The sequence below is a fragment of the Aethalodelphis obliquidens genome, unplaced genomic scaffold (genome assembly GCF_003676395.1).
Source record: "Aethalodelphis obliquidens isolate GAN/ISIS:26980383/991018 unplaced genomic scaffold, ASM367639v1 scaffold16, whole genome shotgun sequence".
In the NCBI taxonomy this organism is placed as follows: domain Eukaryota; kingdom Metazoa; phylum Chordata; class Mammalia; order Artiodactyla; family Delphinidae; genus Aethalodelphis; species Aethalodelphis obliquidens.
This window is the reverse complement of record NW_020837960.1, coordinates 13,347,529-13,372,752: the sequence shown is the minus strand read 5'-3', so window position 1 is coordinate 13,372,752 and position 25,224 is coordinate 13,347,529. Positions and strand designations below refer to the sequence as shown.

Sequence of the window (25,224 nt, the reverse complement as noted above, 5' to 3'; positions counted from 1 at the left end):
ACAAAAGCCCTGCGATTAACCAGACCCATCCTATTAGAAACAACGTAGGGATGAGGACGTGCTTGCTGTCTGTCAGCATGGGGGCGGGGGAAGAGGGGAGAATCAGGGTTACCTACACAGGTGGCTTATCAAACTCCTCCCAACTCTAGACTATAAAATTTTCTTCATCTTATTTCATTTCCGGGGTGGGGGGCGGTTGGGGTAGAGCACTGCTGCTCGGACTTTAATGTGCAGAGCGATCACCCGGGCATCTTGTTAAAATGCAGATTCTGATTCCGTGGATCTAAGACTGCATTTCTCACAAGATCCTGGCAGCAGCTCGGGCCGCTGATCCATGAAGCACACTGAGTGGCTTCAGAACAGATTACAGATTTGTGCCCGTAGCAGCTGCCAGACCAGCCCATCGTTTATCCTTGATTTAAGGACAACAAGGAATTCAGTACGTGCAGGGTGGAGGAGGTGAAAACAGGACCGAGTTTCACCTGTGTGCTCTTTTCTCAGAGCCCGCCCAGGGCTAGTCGCCTACTGCTTGTCCCCTCCCTTTCCTCGTTTATAACGTGGGGATCTGCCCTGCAGGGCAAATACACCGGACTCAAACATCTACCCCAATTCAGGAAGTATGCTTCTGGCAAGAAAAAAACGTTACAGGAGAGCCACTGATCGGACGGGGGAGAATTTAGATTTGATCTTCACCAGTCCGGGACAGGCACACTCCACTTCAGGGAATGCTGTGTGCCCGGCGTCCACTGCGTTAGCGCCGGTCCCCCGAGCCACCCTGAAGATAAGCCTTATGGTCCCCATTACACAGATGAGGGGGCCAGGGTGCGAGGGGACTGAGGGACAAGCTGGGAGGGGTTCGAGTCCTGGGTAACAGGGCCGCCACTTAGGAACCTGGCCTGACACCTGCCCCCTCCCCCAGTCCCCCCATAAAGCAACTTCAGGGGAAGATAATGATCTCCCTAGAACAAAGGTAGAGGTTGACAGAAATCCCCAAAGGGAAAGTTAATTAGGAATAAAGCTCTCCCTGCTCATTCTGCCCCAGTTGCGGCTGTGTTCCTGCGGACTTACTGGGCGCCTCCTGACACGCAGACAGTGCTTGTTGATGTTAAGGTTAATGATTATGTGGGACCGAATGCCTCTGAACACTGCTGCTCTGTATTCATTCACTCCTGCCAACTCCCCTTCTTCCTTTGACAAACACCTACTTCTTTTTTTCCCTCGAATTAACTATCTATTATTCAATAAAGCTTACTAAAATACAGCACTCACAAATCATGGGGATTTGCTAAGCTATCAGGACCAGAGCCGGACTCCTCCATGTTGGGCCAGCACATCCTCAGAGACCCTTACAGAGAGGCTCTGCCACCCGCTCTCCCCAGACCCCTGTTCTACCAGTTCCTCCACTTCTCTCCAGTGACAACCAAACGGAGCTTCCCGAGGTTCTTGCCTGAATTCCCAAGGATTCTTGTGGGGTTATCCCAACAAGAAGTTTTAAAACCTCTCTAGGCCGCATCCCTGGCAGACAGCCTAGCGACACACAGTGTTTTGGAATGAGCGGAAAGGGCCCGATGCCTTTGCCAGTTGTGAGCACCCCAGCGGGGTGGTGAGTGCCTGGCGGGAAAGAACTGTGGGGGGACTCGCACCACACAGGGGCCACCGAAAGGAGGCAGGTTTCCACCAGGAACAAGCCAAGGCTGGGGTAGGAGGTCTGCAGGCAGAGAGGCCCCTGGGCCTGGTGTCAGTACAGGCAGACGCAGCTGAGTGGAGTTCTCCATCCCCCCAGGGGCCCAAAGGAGTCAGCGTTTTCATTATTGAACCAAAGTTGGGAAGAAGTGCAAAAATAACGTGTGTGTATGGAGATCACGAAGAATGCCCCTTCTCTGCCCCCCGAGGCCCAGCAGGGACACACGTCAGATAGAATCGGTCGGCCCAGTGCCAAGCCGGTGGATTTTCAGGGCTCTCGGGATGGCCCAGCGTGGAGGGGCTGATGTCATCCTGAAGCTGAGACAAAGGCCACCGTAATTTCCCCGGGGGCCCAATTACTGTGTGGGAGCCCTTCCCCCCAGCTCTGCCTCGGGAGCCACACCTTCCTGGGAGCAGGGACTCCAGGCCCAAGTTGTAATTATCAACTCCTCCATTCGGTCTGCACCCCGTCGACACGGGAGGTTTCCAGCCCTCTCCTGGCCCAGGGTCACCAGGCTGTGGCTGACCTTGAGAACAAAGGCATCTGCTATCTCTGAGAGATTTTTTTTTTTTTTTTTTTTTTTTTTTAGCTCACTGGCTTGGCGATTCATCTTTTAGGCTTTGATTAGCAATTACGAACCATGTGCAATTCTGGAAATGGGCAGTTTTTGACAAAACGGACGGGCGCTAGGGATATTTCTCAGGATTTCCAAGAGAAAAATCACACTCAGGATAGATCTCTCTCAGAATAAAATCTAAATTCCTTCCCATGGCCTACAAGGTCCTCGGTGAGCTGGCCCTGCCCCTTCCCATCTCCCTCCTCTCCGGGCATATTGTGCCTCTTCCAGTTTGTCAGATATGTCAACATGCTCCCACTCTCTCTCGCCTCAGGGCCTTTGCACCTCCTTTGCTCCCCGGCAGGGATGCTCTTCCCCAGCCATCTGCCTGCTCGCTCCCTTGCTTCATGCAGGACTCACTCAAATGTCACTTTGTCAGATGAATCTTCACTGGCCACCAGAAACACACACTCACTTTCTTAAGTCTGTCACTGAAACTGACCTTTTTATTCCGATTTTATTAATATCCCCAAGTCAAATTTTAAGTGATTTGATGAATTTAAAGTCTTATTGATGACATATGCATTTTTATCCAAAAGCGCAAGTGTAAATGCCATAAATCTATTTCTCTTTTTGTTTTTGTTTGTTTCTTGTTTTGGTTCCTTCTCCAAATGCCTCTCCTTTTGCTGTGCCTTCCAAAATTGAAAGCCGAGAACTCTGTCTCTAAAGAGAGCTTTTGCGATCGTACGTTAAGTGATGCCACTGGCACACTGGAAGCCGAAGACTCCGAAGCCAATGTAAGTTGGATAAAAACTGGAGCACACCTGGCTCTGAATGTCAGAGCAGAGTGGCCCAGGGCCAGCCGGACACTGCCTCTTGAGCCCTGGGATTCACAGCTTCACTACACTGTTAGCACAGCCGAAGTGAGCTTTTCTTAAAACAGCCTAAGTGTAAATGACACACATTAAACCAAAGAGGGTCAGAAGAAAGCCAAGTATGGTACCACAACGCCCTGCTTTCAGTAATATGAACAAAAAACCCTCAAGATTGATTCTGAAGGCAGCAAAGCTAAAAACAAATCATGTAAGCTACCTAGATACCTAGATATCAAGGCAAATCGTCCTTTGCAGAAACCCTATGTAAAAATGAAGTTGGGACTGCCCTGGTGGTGCAGTGGTTAAGAATCCGCCTGCCCGTGCAGGGGACATGGATTCGAGCCCTGGTCCCGGAAGATCCCACATGCCGTGGAGCAACTAAGCCCGTGAGCCACTACTACTGAGCCCACAGGCCACAACTACTGAGCCCGCATGCCTAGAGCCCGTGCTCCGCAACAAGAGAAGCCACCAAAATGAGAAGCCCACACACCGCAACTAGAGAAAGCCCACACGCAGCAGCAAAGACCCAACACAGCCAAAAAAAAATGACGTTGGATTCTGGAAAGGTGGACTAAATGTAATTTTCCCACTAAGTACAGCTTAAAACCCTATACATTATATATAAAACAAACACAAGAAGCTTCTAAAAGACGGAGAGAAGAAGGCAGACTGGCTAGGGACCTTGGGACCCAAGGAACGACATGGCGGTGAGTTTCCTGAGTTTTCTTTTTGCTTCATTTACCCCTGACTGGGTGCTGAAAAGACAGTGACCAGAAACCCCAAAAGCCCCAAGAAAAGCCTGCTGTCTTCAACTAAAGGACCAGGCCTGGGGCAGCCCAGCAGGGCAGAAACTTTGGACAACAGCGTCTGCAGTGCAGACACCGCAACAAAGAGCAGTGGAGCATCTCCCCCAAATCTGAGTCCTGCTCCCACACTCTTCAGAGGGGCACAGAACCAGCCCCGGAAGTTTAATAGCTGTCCTTTCCGAGTTGTATCCAATAACCAGAGACACCATGGGAAGTTCCAATTGTCTGAATAAGCCTTACATCTACAGCATGTTGCATTGTCTTTACTGCACAATATATATATATATATTTTTTTTTTGCAGTACGCGGGCCTCTCACTGTTGTGGCCTCTCTCGTTGCGGAGCACAGGCTCCGGACGCGCAGGCTCAGTGGCCATGGCTCACGGGCCCAGCCGCTCCGCAGCATGTGGGATCTTCCCAGACCAGGGCACGAACCGTGTCCCCTGCATCGGCAGGCGGACTCAACCACTGTGACACCAGGGAAGCCCTACTGCACAATATTTTGCCTGCCTGTACAGGCTTGTGGCTCTAATTTCCTGCGTCAACTTACCTCTGACACTTCCAATGCATGTTGATTCAGGTTATACATCCTTTCCCCTACAACTAACAAACTTTCTCAGGACTGTAGGTATTAACTACAATCACAAGAATGAAATCTTGTGTCCCTGGAACTCAAGATTAAGTAGATACATTTTTCTAAACTTATAAAAGAAAAGGGGGGGGAAAAACCCCTAGGCATTTATACAGTTTTTGCTTTTATTTTAATTGGAAAAATTCTCTGGTCTCAGTTCCTATTTAGCCCTAAATTCCTTACTTTCCACACATGCTCCTATACACATTATATGAATAAGAACTGCTTTTCAAATATTGAAATACCATGTCAAAGGGAGGAAAAAAGATTACTTGAACTTTGATTCACCGCACTGGATTTACTAAGACAGGAAAGTAAGCTCAGCCATTTTAGAAAGATTTTTCAGCAAGAGTTGAAATTGAAAGGAATTGTTTTAATTAGACACAAATTACTTGGAAACCTTCAGCGCGCCTGTCAATTGAGGTTCTGCTGTGTCTGGCGGAGCTGCAGCCACAGGCAGAGGGAACATCTCCCACGGAGCTGTGCAAGGTTCTGGATGAGACCAGACGCTGGGAGGGTTCCGTGCGACAGGCGGCCTGTGCAGGGGAGCCCTGGTCACAAGCACCACTCCTTGCCGCCTCAGGGGCTTTGCCATCTCAGGGGCTTTGCCATCTCAGGGGCTTTGCCCAGGTGACAAAGTAAGGCAAAGAGTTAGGGGGATACTTTCCCCCTTGCTGTCTGTACCACTCTGCTTCCAAGGATCGATGCTTAGGAGGATAATGAGGCAGCACCTGCGGCCCAGCTAGTGGCAATCTGCGGATAGGCAGCTGTCCAGCCGGGGAAGCACTGCTTCTCTAAGCAATGCCATAGGCGGCCGCTGCGGACACATGGGGCCAGCGAGCAGGACAGAAGGAATGGAGTCAACGCCACATGGCACCTGCAGCTGGGCAGGGGACACCACAAGCCCCTGGGAGAGGCGGCTGAGGCCCCTGGATTCGGATGTGGCTATCACCCTAGACTTTGGTTATTCTGACAATTCAACCTCTTGGCCGCTCCGAGTTCCCTATACATGTCTGAATTGTTTGTAGGATACACGCGTGCATCACACACCTGCTGCGCAAACGCTCTTGGTTGGAAAAACCAGAGACTCACCCAGGAGCAGTCACAGGGCATGGGAGAAGTCATCACTTGGGGGCCCAAGACCCCTACCGTGACCATGAGGATAGCTCTCCAGAGGCTGGGGAAGCAAACGGGATGAGCCTCCGAGGAGGGCACATGCGCTGGAGCGGGGTAGCACAGCCTGGTTGGGACGAGAACTTCGACCAGGCCCCGCCAGCGGGAACCATATCTTCCGGTGAACAAATCATGGAATCCAAAGGGCTGGTGAGAGACCACTGGCCTGGGCCAGCAGGCCATCACTCCACCTCAAGGGAGGGATGGTCAACAGTGAAGAACTTAGAGGCAGGGGTAGCCACACCAGAGCCTTCACCTCAGCCTGCCCTGAAGCACTGACTCATTCCCGTATGAAAAGATAAACTGAAGCCTATTAAAAATTTGAAGCGGGCTTCCCTGGTGGCGCAGTGGTTGAGAGTCCGCCTGCCGATGCAGGGGATGCGGGTTTGTGCCCCGGTCCGGTAAGATCCCACATGCCGCGGAGCGGCTGGGCCCGTGGGCCATGGCCGCTGAGCCTGCGCGTCCGGAGCCTATGTTCCGCAACGGGAGAGGCCAGAACAGTGAGAGGCCCATGTACCGCACAAAAAAAAAAATAAATAAAAAATGTGAAGAGTTTATTTGAGCCTGTGTGGATCCAAATCGGGCAGCACCAAACCGGAAGTGGTTAAGAGCCCTCCACCAACAGGAGCTGGGGAGAGACTTACAGGGAAAATGCAGAAGCAAAACAAGGAAGTTATTGATTGGCCGCAGCTTAAAGCCTGCTGCTTCTGATTGGTTGTCCTCGGGTTTTGATTTCCTAACCTTGAGGCATTTATGGCCTTAGGCTTTGGTTTGCTTACTTAGGGCACCGCGGCCTTACAGCCTCTTCAGTCTGATGGCCACCGTGTTTCATTAACTGAACACCAGCAATGCGGAAAGGAGCACGCAGAGGCTGGGAGTCACACAAGGCAGACCTGAGACGCCCCAGCTTTTCCCCAACCTAGAAAACCCAGCCAATCACAAGCTCCATTCTTGTATCTGCCCCAGGTCGCATGCAACTTCGGATCTGTGGTCTTCCACTTACGATAGAAGGCTTGTAAGTGAATGGCAGACTGCACATCATCAGATGCAGAACAACCACCATAACAACCTCGACCTGTAGGTGAGCAGGGCAACATGACAGACCCAGGGTTCTCCTGGACGGCAAGTCAAACGTCACCTTCGACCAAAAGGGATCCAAAAGAAGAAACTCTTGTGAGGACCCACCTATGGGTCAGTCCTGGTTAGCAGCATGGACTTGGGATAGAATGATCAAATTTACAAAAATAAAAAAGGAGCTTGCAATGTCATTACTTTGGAAGAATCTTTAAAGGTAGAATCATCCTCTACAAGAACGTGCTAGGTGCTACCCTGCTTTCCTGAAGACTGTTATCCTTCACAATGAATAAATAACCAACCACTGAGAGCTTGGCCATTCCTGGAACTCAAAAAGGCTGTTATGCTCTTAAGGCATGGAAGCACTTTTACGTTCTAGAGCCATCTCTACATTTGTCAGAAGAGGGTAATTTTATGCTCTCAAACGATTTCTTGGTATGCTACTATTTAAAAAGAATTCTTGAGGGAATTGGAGAATGAGAAGAGGGTGTGACCGTAATGGAAATAGTCTTTGGAACCAATCTTGCTAGCCACCCTACTGTTCCCACTGCTTTTCTTTTTCGAATAACATGTTGCAATCTCCTCTGGCAGCTTAGAGAGTCACAAAAGTGATCATTAACTAACTGTTAATTCCCATTTTCTGGCTACTTCATTCTGTGGTCCTTTTGCAGGTTGTGACCAGCTCCTATCAGTCAGTGTTCGGGACCATGCTCAGAGAAATGGCGGCTAGCAGTGAACTGGAGGAGGATATTAACATTCCCCTGACCCGTCATCTGGAGAGAGAGACCAGAAGGAAACTGGGAATTCTGTAAGTGACTGGAGAGATGGAGCTATCGGTCAGTAGGTGCAGGTAGGCCAGTGGTAGCAGCAGGGAAAGTGTAAATTGGGTCATCAGAGAATAGAGTAAGGCCAGGGTTGGACAGGTCCCCTGAGTCAAAGGGCAGGCACAAGCCATGCACAAGGACAAGGGTAAGATTAGGGGTCAAGGGGACAGGATGGTCCAGCTGCCTGCCAAAACTCAGGAGCAAAGAAGTCTATGAGCAGGGGATGTGCAGGATAGGATCAAAGATGGGCAGTGACAGATGCTGGAAATCCAGGGCAGGAAAAGTCTTGAAGGGACCGTGAATTGTACGCAAGTCTGGGAAGCAAGGTTCAGACCCCTGGGCCTTTGAAGTGAGGGGACAATGGAGGATCAAGTTCATGTTCCCTGAGGGGGAAAAGCCCTGAGCCTCACTGCCCTGGGATTCATGGCAAGAGCCCCTGTTGGGAATGGGGAATGATAAGTTTATTGCAGACTGCTGCTGGCACCCAATCTTTCTAGTTGGCATGACTCCAGGTCTCAAAATGTTCCAGAACCCTGTTTGTACATCCAGACTGGGGTACATGGAAGCCTGGACTTTCACTTATCCAGCTGTCAGAAACCTTGATGAACAAGGTACATGGTCAGACATCCAGGGGGTCTATAGCAGACTCCCCAGCAGTGGTTGAGGATGAGGCTGTGAGGATGGGGTGCCCTGCATAACCTCCTTGGTGAATGGAGACTCTCACAAAAATCAGGGAGAGACTGACTGCCAGCAACTTCTGCTCTGGGCTCAGTAGAGTCCTAGGGCCAGAGAACCCTAAGGCTTCTCTAGGAAAAGGGAAGGCAGAATACACAATGCAAAACACAAAGAACATCCAAGCTTTCACATCCTCATACAGCGGCAAAAAACAAATCCCAAATAACATCCCTGTAAGGTACCCTCTCTCATATGTTACATTTTCTCCCCTTCTTTCCCATTTAAGCCTATAACGGAGGCTCATTCTAATCTAATTGCACTCAATGAATATTTCATGAGCACCTCCTGTGTGCCGGTCTGTACAGTAGTGTGTAACCCAGTCTCTACCACTGAGGAGCTAGCTAGTAAGGATTCCACTAGCTTGCAAAGGTGGGCAAAGAGCTAAGGGAGGAAACTTCCCCAAAGGGCCCTGGATGCCTCTGGCTGGATCCCCTCACTGGAATTTAACTCTTGTATGCACAAGGCATCGTGCTCTCAGCCGGCCGGACAGGCTTCACCCCACCCCCTCCTCCGTCCTTACTCTTTCACAGGTGACGGTAGGCAAGGTAACTGCTTCAATTCCATTCAAAGTGCTTGCAAATAAATAACACTTGGTACAAATGGGCCATGAAGAGCTCATTCTCCAGTTCCGCAATTGCTCCTAAAGTACAAAGAGCAAACCTCTATTTTCCCCCAGACAAAAGAGTCCAGCCCTTTCCAGCAAAGGGTATGTGCTTCCTAAGGTTGCTTGGGGTTAAATTATTATGCTCTCTTCAAGGACTCTGAACTGAGAACTTAAAATCTGTCTTGTCAAAGGCCTTCCTCTCTGATCCAATTAAGCCTGGGAGGCTCACTCCTTCCGGCAGATTCCCTTCCAAAAGGGCTCTGATCTGAGAACCAGGAAAGGCAGCTGCCTCTGGAGACCACCCTTATTTGGAAGTAAAACAGTCCAAGCCACTTTAATGCCAGGATGACTCCCTTCGTCTATTGACATGAGAGGGGGGTTGAGGGCGTGATCATTTTGAAGAGCTGTGCCTTAATGTGGCTTTCATGATAAGTCATTTTTGAGTGAGTGTATTTGAAATTTTCCTACTAAATGCGAAGGGGTTTCAGGTGGCTCTGTCCGGTTCGCAGACAATGCTGTTTCTCTAAGCTATTTCCAAACAGCCTTCGCTGAAACAGGCACAAGCCGCAGGGAAAGCAAGCCGTACGAGCTTAACTCACAGAGCCAGCCGTGCATTTGGACCTCCCAGCCCTGGCCTCGCTCCCAGGAGGACCCCCACTGAATTCATTTTGAAAGGTCTGGGGGTCAGCTCAGGGGCCCAAGTTGAAGGCCAGTCAGAGGCCAGGAGGGACGCACAGCACGATGTGCTGGCCCTTAATTCCTGAGTACAGACTGGAAGAAAGCTGGGTCCGAAGGCAGAGCCTTCCAGCCCGCCCTCCACCTATGAAAAGGCTGAGCAGGCCCTAGCACGGTCTACGGTGCAGCATGACATGGAAACATGAATCCAGTCTCAGCTTCTAAAGATGAGTCACGTTCCTTTTAGGCTGAAGAAAAATTTTGGAAAATATAAGGAAACAATCCTCTGGATTATGAAGAAACGTGAAAGTAAGAACCCTCTCCCACCTTCCACCCCCGCTGCCCGGCTCTCCTGGGTGCGTCTCGCTGTCTCCCACCTTCTGCCGTGTCCAGAAATGCTTGTTTCCTCAGCCGAGCATCTACTGGGCTAATACGGTCTCAGCTGCTGGGGATAAAACACAGAGCAAGCCAGACAAAGGATAAACCTCGAGGGGTTCATCCTTTGATTGTGCTGGGGGTGAGAGGGAGGGCAGGAGGTGAAGACAGCCAAGAAATCAGGGAATTTGCACATAAAACGGTTGATGGTATGGTTGGAGGGGTATACTATGGGACCACACAAGAAGGGATCTGACCTAGATTTGCCTGGGGGGGGCGGTGTCCAAGAAGTCATTAACACAAAGTTTAAGAAAGAGCCCCTTTACCAGATACTGAAGGCATTTGAGGTCCAGCTGTTAAGTTGGGCCAATCATGGAGGTTGCCAGTTTTTTGGGTCTAATCAAAAAGCCTAAGAGCCTAAGCCATCAGGCTACTTAATTCAGAAACTCAAAACCACCACATGGAACATCTTTCAGACGACCAGATCCAACTAACGTAGAAATGGCAGCAACACCCACGGCAGACACACCTAATCAATCATGGTGCTTTTTCTTGCTGAGCCAGGACGCAGCCCCAGGTTCCCTCTCAAGGAAGAGCTCCTGTCCCCATACCAGTGTAGGCCCCTGACCTAACTCCTATGGAATAACTGCTGCGGGCCAGTTATCGGATTCAAATTAATCTTCAAAACCATATGAAGTTGGGTAAAGAAACTTAGGCTGAGAGAATAAGTGACTTCCCTGAGATCACCCAGCTACTGTGTGGGCATGAACCACACTCAGGCCCAAGACCCCTCAGGTCAGACCCAGGGCTCATCTCCATGACATGTTCAATGAGCAACAAAAGGCAAGCGTGTCTGGGGAAGTAAAGGGCCTTCTGAGCCTGAGTCTCGTGTCCCCATTGGAGTTAGAAGGCAGGCAGAAGAAGGAATGACCACCTTCAGTTTCTAGAGCGGGCAGGCCTACCTCCCACCAAGACTCACACAATGGGGTACCCCCCAAACAAGGAGGGGGTTTCAGATGTTCAACAGCCAGAAACACAACAAATGCCTGTTATTATTTCTGTTCCCTTTGGGCCAAAGACACCTGTGTCTTTCACTCCTTGGCAAGGCACACAGTAGGCACTCAATAAGTGTTTTTGAAATGGATGCAGGTATGCATGAGTTTTTCCTCCTTTTGGGAAATGAAGGCCTTTCAGGATACTCTACGTCACATGCCCCAGGTAGGACTTCTAACTGGAGAGTGAAATTCGACATGACCGGATTCCCCATTTGTGCCTCACCATCACCCCTCACCCCTGCCCCACTCCCTGCTCCTCTGAACACCTGAGGCCTACAAGGTTTGAGCTTTTTATGCAGAAAAGCAACACATTTCTAATTGATAAGAGGCATCCCCTCCGTGTTCAGGTTGTAGCCAGTCCCAAAGAAATCCCGCAGCCTCCTTTGAGATACAAACTCAGTTACTTCCAGGATCCAGACCACTATCTGACACCCCAGGCACACAGCCCCACGTCTCTGAACTCTCCGATTTCCAAGCCAAGGCTGGCATCGCAGGCACATGACCTGCAGGCACACAGGTCCTCACACTTAAGGCCCTGCGCTTGCTTTTAATGCTCTGCTGTCACTGTCTCGAAATCCTTAACAATTTTAGAACAAGGATCCCTGCATTTTCATTTTGCACGGAGACCCTCAGATTAGGTAGCCTCTCCTATTCAGAGACAGCTCGCCTGGTGAAAAGAAGACGATCACTACACAGCTCGTGTCATGAGCCATCAGAATCCACAGCTCCCCGTGTGGAGGGCACAGGTCTGTTGCCCTTCTATGGGGCAGCGGGCTCCGTGCCGCATCATTTCAGAGTAACCTGACGGGTCTCTGCAGGCAGCATGATCCCACTTTAAGAAAACTGAGGCTCAGAAAGGCAGCCTAAAGCCTCCCCGCTAATAGAGACAGAGCTGGATAAACGGCACAAACCAGAAACTCCATGATTTTAGCATTCTGACAGGAGAAAAACATAAGCACGTCCATGTCCTCTTTTATCATTACAGTTCAGAAATGCTTTATATTAATTTCTAATTGATACTCAGAAACAGCAGCTGGGCTCACATCTGCGTTTTCCCCGGACAAATCATTTCCACTCTGGAAGCAAGCACTGGAGGAGGACTCCTCGGAGGGAGACTGAGGTCCGCTTCCAAACTTCCCACAAAGGTCTTTTATTGACTCTGCCCCCGCCCACCTCTCTTTCACTTTCCTGAGGAAAAGCTCCCCCTGTGAGCTCTAATGAGCGGCCCCTTTAGTTCCTCAGGTGCACACAGGTGTGGTTCTCCTTCCCCACCCCCACCTCTCCATCCTCACTGACACCACCTCAGACATCCTCATCTCCCTAGTGTCCCTGACTCCTATCCTCTCCTTTCTCAGTCCTTTCCCCATATTGTTTCCAACAAAATCTTTTAAAAACTCTTCACTGGCCCTCCATTGCCTCCAGGAAAATCCCACATTCCCCATGTGGCTTAGAAGGCCCTCACTTTTTCCTCTCCAGACACACTGGCTTTTTGGTTATTCATCAGGGCCAGGCATCCCTGCCACAGGGCCTTTGGACCTGCTGTCCTCTGCCTAGAGCACTCTTCATTCCAATACCCTTGTAATTTGCTCCCTCACTTTATTCAGGTCTCTGCTTAAATGTTACTTTCTCAGAAACAGTTTCCTTGGTTACCCTTTACAAACCAGTGCACACGCTTGCACGTGCACACACACACACACACACACATCATTTTCCATCCTTCTCACCTGCTTAATGTTTCTTCAGGGCACTCCTAGCCACTGGCACGTAAAGTTTTTATCTGTTCACTTGTTTAACACCATCTCCCCTACTAGAACAGGCAGCAGGGAATGTGGCATCCCCGATACCTAGGACAGTTTCTGGCACATGAGTACACAACAGATATCTACTGAGTGAATAAAGGAATGCTCTAGCCCTGCCTGCCTCTCCTGAGTCGCCTGTCATCACTAAGCCGGTCCCAGACCAGCCTTCAACCATGTCATGCTTACACTAGGAATTCTGCCTGGCACACGAGAGAAAACTTCCACCAGGAGTGTCCTCGACCGCCAGGCCTGGATACGGTCCCTGTGAGCTCTCATGGTGGTAGATTACATACCAACTCTCTGTGTTGGTTCGCAACCTCGGGGTCCCCCGGGTGAAATTCGAAATTAGCCCCCGTAAGCAGAGGGCAAGGAGAGACCGAAGAAAGAGGCAGCCCGCTCCAGATTGGTAGGTGGCAGGTTTAATAAGCAAGAGCACTTAACATTCGACGCTTGTCTTGGACGGCGCAAGACTTGCAGATTTCCACCCCCGCCCACGAGAACCTTAAAGTTTAGATGGAGGCCTTACCTGGCTTCAGGCACGTATCCCTCCAGATGGGCTCAACAGCACACTGCTCGCAACGCTGCGTCCTTGAAAAGGGCTCGCACTGTGGGAACCGTGGGCAGAACGTACATTCCAAGGACGGGGAGGGGCTGGGGAGCCTTCCATTGCCCCGGCCAGCTCGCTGGTCGAGAGGCGGTCACGTTCTCTCCGAGACCTCCTCCAACACTGTGTTGGCCCCAGTGGTGGGACAACCAACCTCTCTTAACTGACCTCCCCCAAACCTAGTAGCCGAGGGAACCGAGCCCTCTTCCGGGGAAGAGCGTCCTGACTGATACCGACCGCGCCGGAAGCTCCTCCTACCACTGCGCCCCCTGGTGGTCGGACACCCACCAAGGGTCCCTGGGAGCGGGGATTGTTCCCCCCGGTGGTCCTTACGGGTTTACTCCCCAAATTCAATTGTTATAAAAATGGACCAAAATGAAGATAAAAAGAAACTTGCTGTTGCTGCGAAAACTAAGTGCAATGCTTTTAAGATGACTTAATAAGAAAATAGCTTTAAAAAAACTGCTTTGAACAAGATGTGGACCAAACATACACAGAAGATTGGGGCATATACAGAAATTTTTTTGAAGTCTACAATTCTGCACTCAGACTATGTAGAAATTGCCAAAACTGAAAGTTACAGATAATAAATTATGAATGGGGTTTAAGCAAAAATGACCACAGAGCCCTGCACTTAAAAATGATGTGTTGGGGCTTCCCTGGTGGCGCAGTGGTTGAGAGTCCGCCTGCTGATGCAGGGGACGCGGGTTCGTGCCCCGGTCTGGGAGGATCCCACATGCCGCGGAGCGGCTGGGCCCGTGAGCCATGGCCGCTGAGCCTGCCCGTCCGGAGCCTGTGCTCCGCAACGGGAGAGGCCACAGCAGTGAGAGGCCCGCGTAACGCAAAAAAAAAAAAAAAAAAAAATGATGTGTTAGTACATATTTCTGTTTTAAGTTAAAACAAGCATGTTTCCTTTCTTTTTAATGACTCCCCACTTTAGCCTATTTTTTCCCCATTAACAGAATCAGCAGCCACACTTGTTACTGGCATGTGGCTGGTGTGTCACCCCTCACATCCCCAAGCCTGGACCGGGTGGTCTTCACCGTGGTGTCTGGCATCTGGCACTAAGCTGGCACATCATAGGCCCCTGATAAATGTCTGCTGAATGAATGAATGAAAAAAATAAGAGAGCTTGGGGAAATATGGCCAATATCCCAAATCCTCAAGCTCTCTTTGGTGCCCTGAGAGAAACAGATCTAAGTTTTCTTTCTCTTTTCTACCAAAGACTTATCTAACCAAAGGGCTACGGAGACTACTTTCACATTCGATGCATGTAATCTACCACCACAAGATGAGTCTGAGAAAGTAGTCAAACAATCTCGTCGTCTCGTTCGCCGTAAGAAGACGTTAGAAATACACACAGACTGGATAAAGAGCAAGATTAAGGTAAGTGTGGCAGTTGGTGTTTGCACTTTGCACAGGGCTTTTTTTTTTTTTGGCCCAGGTAAGACACATACACACACCATCAGGGAGCTGTCAGGACCAATACACAACATGAATACAAACAAGAAAAATACGTCCCATGTATAGAGGCACTCCTGAGTGTATGGGTTATCACAGACTCACTAGGACTTGTACTAGGGGTTGTTGAGACTCTTCTCCTTGTAGGGCCTACGTTAAGCAATTGGGTGGGGTTGGGAGTAGAGGAAAGGAAACATATATTATAATATATAGGTCCCTCCCCTAACAAATTTAAAATCTATATCGAAAAAGCAATCACAGAGGGACTTCCCTGGTGGTGCAGTGGTTAAGAATCCGCCTGCTAATGCAGGGGTCACAGGTTCGAGCCCTGGTCCGGGAAGATCCCTCATGCCGCGGAGCAACTAAGCCTGTGCGCCTGTATGCCACAACTACTGAAGCCCATGTGCCTAGAGCCCCATTCCCCACTCTGTCCTGCCCTGGAGCTTTTGTTCCTGGAGCATCTGTCTCCCAACCAATTTTAAATGTCCTTCCTGCAGCCAGGGGGAAGGTCCTCCCCGAGATCTCTAAGCAAAGGATCCTGCCTAACCCACCATTCACGTAGGCTGCCCAAAAGGCCCATGAGGAGTGGGACATTTGGTTGTTTTTTGTTTTTACATAGGGGCAATAAATTCCAAGTAGTTTGCTGAGTCAGGTAGCACTGTTTATAAGTGTGTGCTGGTGTTCAGGCAAAATCCAGCCCAGCCAGCATCTCTGCAGCAGTCAGGGAGAGATCACAGACAGACAGGAGCCAGGGAGAGCTCAGGGGCAGACAGAGAGACAGCAGTAGGGAGAACTCACAGACAGACGGCAGCTGTCTCAGAGCTCAGGGTCCTGCCTATAAGGCACTGTTTCCCTCTAGTAGAACTGAAGGAAGGCCAGAGATGTAGTCTCTTCTCTATTAACTTTTAGCTCTTAACCTCATACTTTGTCCCCAAGCCAGTAGTGATGAGATTTGGGCTTTTAGATGTGCTATTTATGATATATTTCCCAGTGAGAGAAAATGTGACAACTCTACCTCTGTGTCAGAGATTTTTCTTTGCCCACGGTGTCCTTATCATTAGGAAAATGTCATTCCATGACAAGTGAATTTGACAAGAAGGAAGCATCTTGAGAAATTCCGGCTTTCAGGTGGCTTTTGAAAATAAGACCTAAAATATAAAATCCTCTCCCGTGAATATTATCTAGAAGCTTCTTACGAGCTATCGATAAGGAAGAAACCAACCATGGATATCCTTATAAAGCACTTTTTTTTAGGTTTAAAAAAAAAGAGAGAGAAAGCAGTGATTTGCAGAGTAAATGTGCCAGGTGGCTGGGAGCTTAATGGCTAGAGTCAGTGTGTTTCCATGGGGGTGGGGGGGAAGGGATGGGAGGCAGACTGTGGGAGTCTGGCTCCCCTCTCACTGGATAGGCTTGTGTAAGTCAGGTAGCCTCTCTTAAACATGGATTAATGACAGTGTCTCCTCCATTGGGTCACTGTGTCATGGAAGTAAAGTGCTGAGCGCAGTGCTGGGTAGGGACAAGAGTCAGTTCCAGGATCATCATCATCACCTCACAGAGAGATTCCTGGGCATTTAAAGGCCTCACCCTGCAGAGCCCATAGCAGCTCCTCAACCAGCTGCCCCTCTTTCTTTCATTGTCTCGGATTTTGGCATCCTGTTGTGAGCTCTCTTGAACAAAGGATTCTTCAACTGTTAAAATTAAGAGCTCGAAAACCACTGATGTGACATCTATTTAGAGTAACACGGGACACAAGATGACTTCAAAAGGCGTCCTGCTACAAACACCTGGGAAACTTAGACAAAATGTTAAAAGAATCCTTTGAAACGCAGAGTGTATAAGAAAGTGCGGGAGGTAATACGAGAAATAGAAACTGGAAAACGAGAAGAGTGAGAGCGAGAAGAGTGTGGGTGAGGTGGGTGTGTCCTGGTGGAGGGGAGGGGTGGGAAGCAGAAGAACTGTCCTGATACCCAAGGGCTTGGGTTTTAATGCCTGATGGGGACAGGAGGGAGTTGGAGGACAGGCATCCTTCTCAAGCACAAGTGAAACAGCTACAATAAGTGATGACACACTCGGCCACAAAACAAGTCACAGAAAACACTAAAGAGCTGATGCCATATAGACTCTGCTCTCTTAACCCGGTGGATTTTAATTGGTAATAATAACATAGCCAAAAGCAACTGGTACATGTGCAAATTTTAAAACACTCTTGTAAATAACCTGTGTGTCAAAGAGGAAATCATATCGAAAATTTGAAAGGAGTCAGAATGAAATAAAAGGTAAGTATCTACACTTGGAAGAAAGAGCTAAAACAGTATTTTGAGAGAAATGTTATAGCTTTAAATGCTTATATTAAAGAAGAGGAGGAAGAGGATTGTGAAGAAGAAGAAGAAAGATGGAAATCGACGAGCTCAATGTTCAATTCAAGGAATTAGAAGAAAAATAGACTAATATAGAAGACCCACAGAAAGAAGACGTGTGTAGAAAATAATGATAGGAACAGAAATTGATACACTAGAAAGCAAAGAAATAGAATAAGCAAACCAAAAGGCTGGCTCTTTAAAAAGACTAGTAAAACAGGCAAATCTCCAGGCAACGTTGATCCAGAAAAACAAAAAAGAAAAGGTATAAATACTATAAAGAATGAAGACAGGGCTTCCCTGGTGGCGCAGTGGTTGAAAGTCTGCCTGCCGATGCAGGGGACACGGGTTCGAGCCCTGGTCCGGGAAGATCCCACATGCTGCGGAGCAACTAAGCCCCTGCGCTACAGCTACTGAGCCTGCGCTCTAGAGCCCGCGAGCCACAACTACTGAAGCCCGTGCGCCTGGAGCCCATGCTCTGCAACAAGAGAAGCCGCCTTAGTGAGAAGCCTGCGCACCACAACGAAGAGTAGCCCCCGCTCACCGCAACTAGAGAAAGCCTACACGCAGCAACAAAGACCCAACACAGCCAAAAATAAATAATGAATAAATAAATTTTAAAAAATAAAATAAAATCTGCACACACACGTGCACAGAGCAATCCATCTCAGCCTGCTTGTCACATAGACAGGTAAACCCACCTGGAATCCCCAGCAAGTTGGTGGTGGTTATGGGTGGGGGAGTGATGGGTGGGTGGCACATGGGAATCAGAGAGTAAGTAGACTGATCTCAAGCCTTCTAGTGACAACACCATGCTCTGATTAGGGACAATCAGCCCCTGCGAACTTTTCACAGGCTTGTCTCTTCTTCCTAGGTACATCAAGGTGATGCAAAAATCATTCTCTACCCCAGTGAGATTGTCTTCCAAATTCTCTTTCCTGATGGATCAGGCCAGATATAGTATCCACTGGAGCACAGGGACACATATGATGTCTGAAAAGTCTGTGATTCGGGGCCGGGGCATGGGTTTTACTGGGGTCTGCGTCCTCCGCAGGGCTCTGCTCTCTCCAGGGGACCCCAAGGGACTACTTGTGCCTTAACCATCTCCCAGTTATCCATCAGGACACCTGGCTATGCTCATCCTCAGTATAAAAGAGGGAAAGTTCACATACATCATTCTGGAAGACAGTGAAAATATGTGTGTCCAGGCCCTTATCAACAACTCTGGCCATGCCACCTTCTATGATGAAAATGGAAACATCTGGTAAGCTTGGGTCATGAGTCTTAAACACCCCTCCCCGAGAAGAAGCAGTGTGATTAAGGTTTTGATTCCCAGTCTGCACAGCTGTCCTCTCTCTGGGTAAGCCTCTCTTTCTGTCTCTCATTCACTTATGAATTCATTCATCCGACTCACACATGGGGAGATGGGTATCATGATGGGCCAGTAAGACAGGTCCCTGACCTCAGATGACACACTATCCTTTTTGCACCATTGCTTCCCCGCCAGGAAATAGCAATCACGGACCCAGTAAGGTGGGACCCTTTTGGTTTCAGCTCTCTATATCATTTAAGAATCAAACTTCATGAGAATTACCTTAGAAAGACCCAGTGACCCTCTGTTCCAGGTGCCTCTAAGAGGAGGGTATGGTGAGTGCTTTGGAGGGGCGTGTATTGTATTTTAAAAACATAACTTCTAAATATTTCATTGTAACTAACTTAGTTGTTATGTTCCCATTTCTGGTAATGGTGGGAAACCTCATCTTACCAATTCGAGGTAATTCAGTCACTTCAGAATTTTTCTCCACCTCTTTGGTTTAAGAACTCTGTCTTTTCAGGATTTCTCCCTTGCCTTCTGCTCTAATTGGTCATGGAGTGGGAAATGCATATTGTCTTGAACCAACTTTATACTTCTTGATAGTCAAGGCCAAAATTTTTTTAATTCCAAAAAAAGATTTTCATTCTCCAGGCCTTGGTTTTTAAGAATATTTTCTCTGCTATGAGGTTTTTCAACACCATTTCCTAGTTGACTACTTTGTTCTCAGGGGTATCTGCCCTTCCTGGAGGGCACTTTGTATAGAAATTGATGTCTGAAATACTACAAAGCTACAGTAATCAAAACAGTGTGGTATTGGCACAAAAACAGACATATGGATCAATGGAACAGAATAGAGAGCCCAGAAATAAACCCACGCACCTATGGTCAATTAATCTTCAACAAAGGAGGCAAGAATATACAATGGAGAAAAGACAGTCTCTTCAGCAAGTGGTGTTGGGAAAGCTGGACAGCCTCATGTAAATCAATGAAGTTAGAACACACCTTCACACCATACACAAAAATAAACTCAAAATGGCTTAAAGACCTATATATAAGACATGACACCACAAAACTCCTAGAAGAGAACATAGGCAAAACATTCTCTGACATAAATCATAGCAATATTTTCTTAGATCAGCCTCCCAAGGCAAAAGAAATAAAAGCCAAAATAAACAAATGGGACCTAATCAAACTTATAAGCCTTTGCACAGCAAAGGAAACCATCAACAAAACGAAATGACAGCCTACAGACTGGGAGAAAATACCTGCAAATGATGCAACCGACAAGGGCTTAATATCTAAAATATACAAACAGCTCATACAACTCAATATCAAAAAAATAAACAACCCAATCAAAAGAAGAAGACTTAAATAGACATTTCTGTAAAGAAGACATGCAGATGGCCAATAGGCACATGAAAAGATGCTCAACATCACTAATTATTAGAGAAATGCAAATCAAAACTACAATGAGGTACCACCTCACACCAGTCAGAATGGCCATCATTAAAAAATCTACAAACAGTAAATGCTGGAGAGGGTGTGGAGAAAAGGGAACCCTCTTGCACTGTTGGTGGGAATGTACACTGGTGCAGCCACTATGGAGAACAGTATGGAGGTTCCTTAAGAAACTAAAAATAGAGCTACCATATGAGTCAGCAATCCTGCTCCTGGGCATATACCCTGAGAAAACCATAATTCAAAAAGAAATATATAGCCCAATGTTCATAGCAGCACTGTTTACAATAGCCAAGACATGGAAGCAAACCAAGTGCCCATCAACAGATGAACAGATAAAGAAGATGTGTCATATTTACACAATGGAATATTACTCAGACATAGAAAAGAATGAAATAATTCCATCTGCAGCAACATGGATGGACCTAGAGATTATCATACCAAGTGAAGTAAGTCAGAGAAAGACAAATATTATATCACTTGTATATGGAATCTAAAAAATAATACAAATGAATTTATTTACAAGACAGAAACAGACAAAAAAAAAACAAACTTATGGTTACCGAAGGTGAAAGGGTAGGGGGAGGGACAAATTAGGAGTACTGTATTAACAGATACACACTACTATATATAAAATAGATAAACAACAAGGATTTACTGTATAGCCCAAGGAACTATATTCAATATCTTGTAATAACCTATAATGGAAAAGAATCTGAAAAAATATATATAAAACGGAATCACTTTGCTATACACCTGAAACTAACACAATATTGTAAATCAACTCTACGTCAATGAAAAAAAAATTTTTAAAGAAGGGAATTGATGTCTAAAAGGGGGAAGAAAGTACTGGATACAAGAAGCATCTGGGAGTGGGGACCAGAAACTCAGTCAATTATCTCCAATAGCATCTGCTACATACAGTAGGGCCTCTTCTCCCTAACGACACTTAAATTTTATGGCCACAAGAGACCTAGGGAAAATCTACTTTCACATTCTTGTTGAGGAAACTTAGGGACAGAGAAAATAATGAGTCGTTCGCCCCAAGCCATACATAAAATCACAGGTGAGCAGTTTTATGGAATTTTGACCCAGCCTGAAGTAAAGCATTCTTTTAAATGATCAAATAAAGTTTGCAAGACAAACAACATCTTATCCCAGCGCATCAAAACCCAAGGGGAACGATGGTGCTCAGAGCTGGGGAATGGCTGCCCCCGCCTCGAGATTCTGATTCTGTAGGTCTGGGGCGGGGCCTGGAGATCTGCATTCTTTAAAAGCTTCCCAGGGGATTGTAGGGGTTGGCTGGTGCTGGAGCCCAGGCCGGTGTGCCCACCCGTCTCCCAGGGCTGTGGCACCCACTCGGGGCTGTAAGATAAAGACAGGGGACTCCGAGGCAATACATCCCGTCCCCTCCAGGGGGCGGCTGCTGTGTGACACCACAGACCGTTCCTGGGACTCCAGGACAGCCTCAACTCCATGAGGAAATGGGCCCAGAGGTCCTGTCCTGGGGGAGATCAGTGACCAGTGGTTCAACCTCTCTTCCTCTGGGCAGCCCAGCTTCCAGGCCCAGGCACTCGCCTCGTGGTCCCCTCCTGGCCCAGGAGCCCCTAACTTCTCACCTCCCGTCTCTTTCCTTGGGACCTGCAGACCTCTTGCCTTGGAAGTTTTTCGGAGTTTGTGTCGACCCCTTCACAGCTCCTGATTCTCCAGAGTGGGAGACATACCTCCCTTTCTAACCCTGGACTCCTCCCTCACGGGGAAACTGGGCCGCTTACAACCAAGAGGCTGTGGGATGTTGAAAGAGAATCGGTTCTGCTCAGAGTGCGCCCCGAAAATCTTAGCAAGGGGCCCGGGCAGCATCCTGCCCCCAGGGCCACAGGCCAGGGTCCGGGCCCCCGAGGGCCTCCGCTCTCACCCGCCGCCCATCAGGGGCCCCCATGGCAGGAGAGCCTCCACAGACGTGTCACTGTTGCTTTTTCTTGCCCTTCCTTCTTGCTGCTGGCCGGGCAGACTGAGTGGGAGAAGAGAAGCGCTCCCACTCCGACTACCCCGACAGGGCTCGGCCGCTCTGCGCACAGGCCGGGAGGCCCCAGGCGGCTGCCCCGCGCTCAGCTGTAAGCAGTTCATTGCCAAGGCTTTCTTACTGCCTCTCCCAAGGGCAGCTGCATCTTCTCTCTCTGGGTCAAGCTCTCATCTCATTTGACTTCAACCAAAGTGGCTCCACGGATGGCATTTCAGGCATCAGAGACCTGGATGGGAGAGGGACTGTTCCTGTGTAAAGCCTCACACCCATCACACCTGAAAGTTCACACCACGGGTCAGAGCGCCCCAAGCTGCTTCCGCCCGCAGGGGTGGTGGCACCCGAGAAGACTGCTCCCACCGCAGAGGGACTCAGCCCCTGACGGACTTCACGGTCAGAACTGCAGGCCCCTCGTCACTGGGAGAGAGATCCTGTGGCAAAGGCCCTCCAAGCCATTTGGGAACATTCAGCTGCTGCGCCAGGGCCCCGCCGACCCTCATCACTGCGGGGAATCCCACCTCTCTCCTGGTCCAGCCCCGCCTCCATTCCTCCTTCGCATCACAGGCCCTGGGAAGGATGGAGCACCAAGCTGATTGGAGGACTGAATACTTCTCGGGTCATTTTTTGATCCCATCTCCTCAGGGAAGCCAGAAGGCGTGGCTGAAGTTTGCCAGCTGTGTGGAAACTAAGCTTCACCTCCACCCTCCAGACCCACGCTTGAGGAACCGCAGACCAGGCCTCCCTCCAGAGCTCAGGGTCCCACACAGCAAGGCCCCAGACCTGCCCAAACTCGGGGTCCCTGGTGGTGGGTCCCGCCAGCTCCACAGTTTGGGTCTTTACATCCCCTGAGAAGAAGCCTTCAATTTCACACCATTCCTGGGTGTTCTAGACGCCAATTTCTTGAGGGAGGCTTAGCCCAGAACCGGATACCTCCAGGCTGAGACAGATCCTAACCCTGGGAAATGGGGAGGGCCTCGTGCAAAAATTCTGATGGGAGCCATTTAAAGGGTTAGAAGCTAGCGGGGATCCGCTCCCCTGCAGAGTGAAAGAAGACTCCTGTTTGCCCTCTCCATCAATGATAATAAGGAGATCCTAATGTTCAACGACTTACTGCTTTGTACAGGCACTTAATCCTCACAAATACCCTATGAGTAAAGCACTGTTATTATCTGCATTTTACTGAGGCACAGAGAGGTTAAGTAACTGGCCCAAGGTCACACAGCTTGCAAATGGCAGAGCCAAGCTATGAACCTAGAAATTCTGGCTCCAGAGCCCAGGTTTTTAATACATTACATGCATCACAGCCTCTTGTCAAGGTAAAGAGGGATGTGGTTGGACAGGCTGGGCCCCATGGTGAAGGGACTTAATAATTTGCACTCGGCTCGATGGGCAGTGGGAAGCAACAGGAGGACCTAGCGCTGGGGAGTGACCAGAAGAAGTTCTCCTTATTGGAAGTGAACAAGGCAGCCGTTAGCAGGCCTGAGCCGGCCTCTCCCTCCCAGCGTCCTACAAGGCCCCTGAACACCCCAGACGAGGCCTGACAGGTGGTCTGAGTAATCCGGGCTCCCCCAAACCCTACCTTCTCCTGACTAACCCAGGTCCCAGATTCTCTTCCCTTCTGCATTTGACTCCCGAGAGAAGTTGCTACCCATCAGCACCAATTCTCAAGACGGCCCCGGTGGGATTCAAAAAGCAGAAGCCAGGGCAGAGGGCTATGGTGGGCTTGAAATGCCAGGAAGGGACGGCTCAAAGGAGAGCAGGGCCTGGGCTGAAAGAGGGAGGAGCCCACCACCCCTCGCTCACCCACAGCTGTTTCCGCGGGCGCCAGGCGCAGTGCGGGGCAGGGGCCACCCGGGAGCCAGACAGAGGTGGACCCTTCCCTCCAGACCACAAGTTACATTTCCATTTTAGTGGGACGGACGGATGATAAGCAAACCCAGTCGATTCTCATTATTCGAGATAGTTCTGTTCTATAAGGTCTGCAGAACATGAACTAGCAAACCCTGAACCATTGCTCCCAGGGGAAAGATGCAAATGCACACATTCCACATAGAGTCACAAACACGCACAGAGCACTGAAGGATTTGAGTTGCCTGATGTGCACATTCCCAGCTGCTTTGCCTTCTTAATTCAGCTCTTGACGAGGGAACCAGAGGATGGAGCCAGGAGGAGCAGGGCACGTGGCACCAGCAGCTTCAGTTCTGGGGCCGCCGGCTGGAATCTACCAGGATGGGTTGTTTCTAGTATGTACGGTTATCTATGTGATATATACACACACCTATTTCCCCAGGGAGCAGTGGTTCAGTATTCGCTAACTCTGTGTTTGAGGCAACTTTACAGAACCCAACTACACCAAATAAAGGGAATCAATGTGTATTAGTAAATCATAGGAAGGAAATTAACAAAGAGATGGAGATAGTCATATCGGGACTCAGGGGGCTTCAGGAAGGGCCTCTCTGAGGAGGTGACATTTAAGCCGGGGCTTACAGCATAAGCAGGAGGGAACCACGCCAAGCAGGGTGGGGAGACCTCTCCAGGCAGAGGGAACAGCACGGCAAAGCCATGAGGAGTTCGAGAGCACGTGTGACCCGGGAACCAAAAGGAGCAATTGGGTGTGAGGGGCCAGGAGCACCAGAGGAGGCTGAACATGGACAGGCCAGGGCCAAAGGGCTGCACCTAGATGGGTTCACCTCCTTGTTGGCATTTCTCCCACCTGCCAAGGCCCCACGTTGGGGGGAAAGAGCACGGGTGGGAGGGGAGGAAGGAGGGGCAGGCTTGCACCCCTGGGAGAGGCTGTGCCCTCGCCCCCAGGGCCCAGTGCTGTGGCTGCCTGATGCCTTCTTGGTCTAGGTTGAACCTGAGCCCAAACCTGGGATACTACTTCACCAGAGACAAGTACCAGAAGGCCTGGAACTGGTGGGATCTGAACCTCCACATCCATGCACCCCCCATCCAGCCCATCTCCTTGAAAATCAACCAGTACATCAAGGTACAAATAAGGAGCCAGGATAAGATCATCTTCCGCTTCATCCACAAGCAGCAGCACATTTGCTTAAACCTAGGCACCAAGTACAAGGTAAGGTCTCAACTCCCCACGTCTCCTGCCAGGTGGGGAACTACCTGCACGCAGGCCACTGCTGGCTT

The 25,224-nt window shown here is 49.2% G+C and overlaps 1 protein-coding gene across 1 annotated transcript in view; it reads left to right on the top strand.

Moving 5' to 3' along the window:
* The window catches only part of ERICH6B (glutamate rich 6B), a 42,712-nt gene that overhangs the window by 16,600 nt on the left and 888 nt on the right, over nucleotides 1-25,224 (top strand). Inside the window, exons 3-8 of the mRNA XM_027116118.1 lie at nucleotides 5,580-5,874; nucleotides 7,470-7,606; nucleotides 9,884-9,992; nucleotides 18,162-18,247; nucleotides 18,399-18,551; nucleotides 24,931-25,156. Of these exons, the coding sequence (XP_026971919.1) occupies nucleotides 5,580-5,874; nucleotides 7,470-7,606; nucleotides 9,884-9,992; nucleotides 18,162-18,247; nucleotides 18,399-18,551; nucleotides 24,931-25,156 (1,006 nt within the window). The remainder of the gene's footprint in view (nucleotides 1-5,579; nucleotides 5,875-7,469; nucleotides 7,607-9,883; nucleotides 9,993-18,161; nucleotides 18,248-18,398; nucleotides 18,552-24,930; nucleotides 25,157-25,224) is intronic.